This window comes from Arachis stenosperma, chromosome 5 (genome assembly GCF_014773155.1).
Source record: "Arachis stenosperma cultivar V10309 chromosome 5, arast.V10309.gnm1.PFL2, whole genome shotgun sequence".
In the NCBI taxonomy this organism is placed as follows: Eukaryota; Viridiplantae; Streptophyta; class Magnoliopsida; order Fabales; family Fabaceae; genus Arachis; species Arachis stenosperma.
The window spans coordinates 122,753,803-122,759,819 of record NC_080381.1 but is presented as its reverse complement, the minus strand read 5'-3'; the positions used below and the strand labels follow the sequence as shown (position 1 = coordinate 122,759,819).

Sequence of the window (6,017 nt, the reverse complement as noted above, 5' to 3'; positions counted from 1 at the left end):
CTCCTCAACCCTCGAGGTTGCACCCAAGGAGCTAAGGGGAGCCTTCTCAAAAATGTCTAAAAGCTTGCCACAAACACCCGCCGTCCTAAAACTCTCCTCGGCCATGGTGGTAAGGTGGTTCCGAACAGAAACATCATCCATATGTATAAAAGGATAGATGTTCTTTCGGACGAATGCCATAGCATCCGCCTTAACCCCACCATCGAAGGAAGAAGAGCCAGACTCTGAAGTCTTGCGCTTCTTCTTCTCGGGTTCGGAGAGAATTTGGGCAGAGGGGGGTGGTCGGGGCAAACTCGAGGAAGAGATTACAATAGGTTGAGTGGGAGTGCCAGTATTCTTAGGAGGAGGAGGTAGAGGGGGAGGAGAGGTGACCGCCCCGGACCTAGCCCGGGACTTCGCCTTGGCCTCCCGGACCCTTTGGTAGGCCTCCTGAGCATTCCTTTTTGCCATATCTACAAAAGAAAACAAAAGTCACAAGTCGGAAAAATATAAGTCGGCGGAAACTACTCGGAAATAAAGAATGCATGCGCTACCTATTTGAGACTGAACGAAAGTCGGTGTTCCCTGAAGAATTTTCCTGGTATCCAAATATGGGGACCTCCCCCACGCTTCTCGGAAAAACCCTATAATGGCCGCCTCCACCTCGTCTAGATCATCTAGACCAATCTTTTCGCAAGGGGTGGCCGGCAGCCAATAAAGGGGAAAGCGAGGGGAGGAATGCTCGTCCAGAAAAAAGGGGTGGTGACCCTCTACAGCTTGAACCTTGAAAAAGAAGTTTTTGAAATCGTGGAAAGACTCGTCAAAAAGGGTGAAAATCCTCCGACCTTGAATGGCTCGGAAGGATACCCATTGTTGTTTGTTGTTTAGCCCACTAAAGGGCTTAGTCATATGGAAAAGATAGAAGAAGATTCTCAAGGAAGTCGGAAAGTCCAGAGCGTGGCTTATAAACTGGTAAATCTTCAAAAAACCCCATGAATTGGGATGGAGTTGAGTAGGGGCAACCTTACAGTGGTGCAAGACAGATATCTCGAAATCAGAGAAAGGAAGAAAAACACCCAAACGGGTGATCATACATTCATACATGAAGAAAAAATGAGGGGCCGCCTCATTAGCTCTCCCAAAACAGACCCGGTCTTCAGGACCCGGGATTATCAGTTCATATTTGGGCTCGTCCTCGTCTGAAGTACAGAGCCTATGATGAGTACGAAGGTGGGTGATGAACTCAGCGTCAACCAACGGTTCCTCCCCAAGGACCGTATCGTCAACCCACTGAGAAAGAATGTCTACAGAGGCCATTTTTTATAAAGAAGAAAGTGGCAGAAAACCTACAAAAAGAAAAAAGAAAAAGAAAATCAAAAAATACGGCCACTAAAGAAGAGAGATTCGAAACTAGAATCTACAGGTCAACCTATCTACTCGCCAAACAGAACATGCAAACAAAAGTGACAGGGATAAAGCAAAACTAACCTTTATCCGAAAATGGAGGTTGGAGAAGAATGGAAGTCTTCGAACGCAAGGATACGGTACGAACAAGATAAGGAGAAAGTTTGAAAGATTGCAGAAACGGAAAATGGAAAGAGAGGGAAAGTATTTATAAAAAAGGCTAAGGGGCATAATGGTAAAAAGCGAGGCAGTCATTAATGAGACTGCACCGTTACCAAAGCCCCCAATCCCTAAATGATCCCTCAACGGACACGACGCTTGAATTGACGTAACTGTCAGAAATCAAAAGTCGCGAAAATCACGTCGGTTTCCAAGATCCGTGCTCTTTCAAACAAGTCGACTACGAACCCGAGTTGAATACTTGAACCCAAACTTTAAAGAAAATTTGGGCTCAAGTAGGGGCACTGTTCATACCCTGGCCCAATGATGAGGGCCCAGGTCCAATCGAAAGGCCTGATCCATTAGATTAAGCCTAGCAAAGCACCACCTCCACGCAAGAGGTCGGTGTCAACCCCGACTTTGTACGAAGAAGTCGGTTGTGAGATTAGCTGGCAGATAAATACTCATTCAAATGAGTAACCGCCCCTGAAATCTCTCTAACCACTTCATAAAGCCATATCTTAACCTCCCTAAGATAATGGGACGGTTATTATCCTAAAGATACGGCACTACTCCAGCGGTGGTTATTGGCTCACCACTATAAGTACACTGACACACCTCAGGTATTCCTAAGTCCAATACTCTCTAAGACCTGCTTACACCCTTGCTAACTTAGGCATCGGAGTGTCTTTGCAGGTACCACCCCCCATTCACACGCGAGCACAAGTCGGACGGAGCCTCCCGAGTTGCGGACCTACCTGGAGTCCTCCTCCATCATTCACTTGGGCCGCCAAACGCCATCCATTGGACTAATCTCCGGTTACCCACCGTAACAATTACCATTCTACATATTTTTATTTGGATTAAAATTGAAAGCCTAACTCTCTTTGGATAGTAATCTCCTAAAGTAAATCTCAATATGATCATGTACAAAAAACTAGATATTCAAAATTTACTTTTCAAAAAAATACCTGCTATATTATCATCTGCTTATTGAATTGATGATATGTGAAGCTAATGATATCAGATATCAAATTGTGATATACACTTTTTCTAATCCGTGTAATATATAATTGTATATGGAAACAAACTTCTAATTTGAAATACAATTAGAACGTACATAAATTCGTTATAAAAAATATTACGTGCACTAAAAAATTAATTACTAAATTAATTATTATTATTATATATATATATATAAATATATGTGTTGTTTAACTCAATTTATATAATGTATATTTTATATTTCAAAATGTATTTTATACGAATGACTGGGTTTTAGTATACACGTGACGTAATATTGTTCTTTATTAATTACTAGGCTGCGTGCTCTCATCACATAGTCACATTATAACAATAATTTAATTAGAATGTCAAATGTCACTATTATGAAAATAAAGGTTAATAATATACTCGGATGGAAACTAACCAATTAAATTTTTAATTCATCTTTCATTTTTATAATATATAGCAGCATCAGCATGCTATATATATAAAGTGATCTAGATGGAACCAAAAGACAAACGACCAAATTTTCAACTCCATATAAAACATACATCAAACACATATACATATGGCAGCAGCATCCGAAAAAATGTTTTTGGCTTTGTTGTTCATATTTTTCATGGCACGAGGGATTATCATAGTGGATGCAAACTTTGGTAAAAGCATGTATCTCACATGGGGTACCCAACATGCTTCAATTCAGGGTGAAGATCTTCAGCTTGTGTTAGATCAAACTTCAGGTATACAATAATCTACTATATATGCTTCTCATGCACCCAATTATTGTTATTTCTAATAATTCTATATATATTTCTTTGCTAATTAATAAGTTAATTATTCTATTTGGTTACGTAGGAATAATGTAGTGTTTGAGGATAAAAAATATATTGTAAACGATATCAAGAGTAATTATTTGTTTTATTGTGGAGTAAGTAGATATATAAATAAATTCATTTTTGTGAGCTTAATTAATTAACAATCTTGCTATTTAGCATCGTTCTGAAAATTGAATTGAGAATCAGTTCGATTTAAGATAAAAATCAATTAACAATAAATTGACTAGAATAAAAAGATTGATTAAACAATCAGTTATTGAACCAATCTAATTATTTAACGGTTAAATAATTTAAAATTATAAAATATAAAAAATTATTTTTTAAATTATATATTTTATATATAAATAAACACTAAAAAAATATATTTTATACATAAATATATTATTTTATATACTCATCCGTTTAATTACTTATTTAAACCTTTAAACATGTGAATCTCTCATTTTTACTAATTCAATTACCGATTTAATTTCCAGAATTTTGCTATTTTAAAAGAGAAAAAAAAAAAGAGAAAAACAATTAAGAAAAAATATTTTAAAATTTTTATTTAAAAATCTATTAAAAATAATTTAAAATTCTCAATCATTTCTCTTGAAAATTAATATTGAGAAAAATTGTAATTAACGAAGTGAAAACATGGGTTGAGTTATAATTTCAGGTTCTGCTGCTCAAACAAAGATACCATTCTTATTTGGAAGTATAGAATCGAAAATCAAACTGGTACCTAATAATTCTGCAGGAACTGTTACAGCCTATTATGTAAGTAGTTCATTGGATACACAATTATTGATTTTGTTCCGTTTTATCCGTCACTAATAATTTTATTTTTTTTATTGTTGGAATGGGTAAAGCTATCCTCTACAGGAAGTCAACATGATGAGATAGACTTTGAGTTCTTAGGCAACATTTCAGGACAACCATATATTGTCCACACAAACATATATACACAAGGAAATGGAAGCAAAGAGCAACAATTTTACCTTTGGTTTGACCCTACCGCTGATTTTCACAATTACACCATTCATTGGAACCCCACTCAAGTTGTGTAAGTTTATCAATTTCATTTATCACACTTTTTGGATGAACAAAGCAGAGAATTAAGTCATGAAAATGGGACGGTAAAAATTTAGATGCAGTCAATTTTACGTAAAGTTAATAGTTAAAAGTCGTTAAATAATTGATTAATTTGACTAAATTTTTATCTAACAACTTTTGGTTATCAACTTCACATGAAGTTGCTGTATTTGAGTTTCCACCATTATACTTTTTGTTAGTTAAACAAAATGTTAACTTTTTATTATTTATATATATTGATGATTCAGATTTAAAAGGATAATTTATTAAACTGGTCCAAAAATTTTTAATTTGTTTATTTCATTTAATAGCAAGTCATTTTTCAAAAAAATTTGCATTCTCTATTTTTTTTCTAAGTATTATATTAAGATTTACCTTAAATTTGATATAATAAATTATTATATATTTTTCTTTTAAAATTACTTTTTTGAATCTCTCGTCGTATTAAAATAAATTCAATTTAATCGATTCGTCAATTTTTTACCTTATTTGCAATAAGTTTTTTGAATTGAAATAACCAATTTTTAATTAATCCGGTTGAATCAGTTAGTTTGACCTAATTTTCATAAGCATAATTGAAACATGTAAAAGTGTTTAATTATTTTTTCCCTTTTTCTTAAAAAAAATAGGTGGTATATTGATAGCATACCGATTAGAGTTTTTATGAACAATGAAGAGGAGGGCATAGCATACCCAAACAAGCAAGGAATGAAAGTATACACAAGCCTATGGAATGCAGATGATTGGGCCACAAGGGGTGGTTTGGTGAAGACTAATTGGACCAATGCACCATTCATTGCAAGGTTGAACCGTTTCAGAGCAAGGGCTTGCAAATGGAATGGACCAATTAGCATAAACAATTGTGCCTCTAATGTCCCTTCTAATTGGTGGACTTCACCCATTTACAAGCAATTAAGCTATGCACAGATGGGTCAGTTATATTGGGTTAGAAACAATTACATGATCTATGATTACTGCAAAGATACCAAGAGATTCAATGGTCAAGTGCCTCCTGAATGTTTTAAGACACACTTCTAAGTGTTAAATCAACCATAATTACTTCAATCATGGTATTTTTATATGAATATTATATTATAAATTATTAGAGAATTCAATCAAATATATCAATTTATCTAATCATTTATAATATAATTTTTATATGAAGATATCGTCATTACTAAGTCATATGTCATATGTCATGTGAATTTTTATAAGACAGAATCTATTCATGCGGGAGTTTGTTTTGCCTTTTGTTGCCTTTTGTCTCAATATTTTTAATTTGTTTATGGGATTCAGAGTTCAGACTTTGTGATTTAATTCTTGTTCATGAACTGAATAATACTGCCTTGTGCATTGTAATTTTTCGGTTATTTTTCGTTTTTATTTCCTTTCTTATTATACCCATATATTGTATGTTAAAATCTCTTATTCTTTATTACTTTAAGTCACTCTAAATGTATAATTTACAAGTGTAAAATATCTTTCATCTTTTGAATAATGATTATCGAAGATTAGAATTTGGAAAAATATACAAGTATATATGTGGAGAAAAATTAGGAT

At 34.3% G+C, this 6,017-nt stretch overlaps 1 protein-coding gene across 1 annotated transcript; it reads left to right on the top strand.

Moving 5' to 3' along the window:
* Positions 1–3,135: 3,135 nt before the first annotated feature.
* LOC130982790 (probable xyloglucan endotransglucosylase/hydrolase protein 26) lies at positions 3,136–5,495 on the top strand. Its single transcript, XM_057906885.1, has 4 exons — positions 3,136–3,287; positions 4,042–4,142; positions 4,235–4,428; positions 5,087–5,495. Exons 1-4 carry the CDS (start codon positions 3,137–3,139, stop codon positions 5,493–5,495), a joined length of 855 nt encoding a protein of 284 aa, XP_057762868.1. The 5' UTR covers position 3,136.
* Positions 5,496–6,017: the final 522 nt, after the last annotated feature.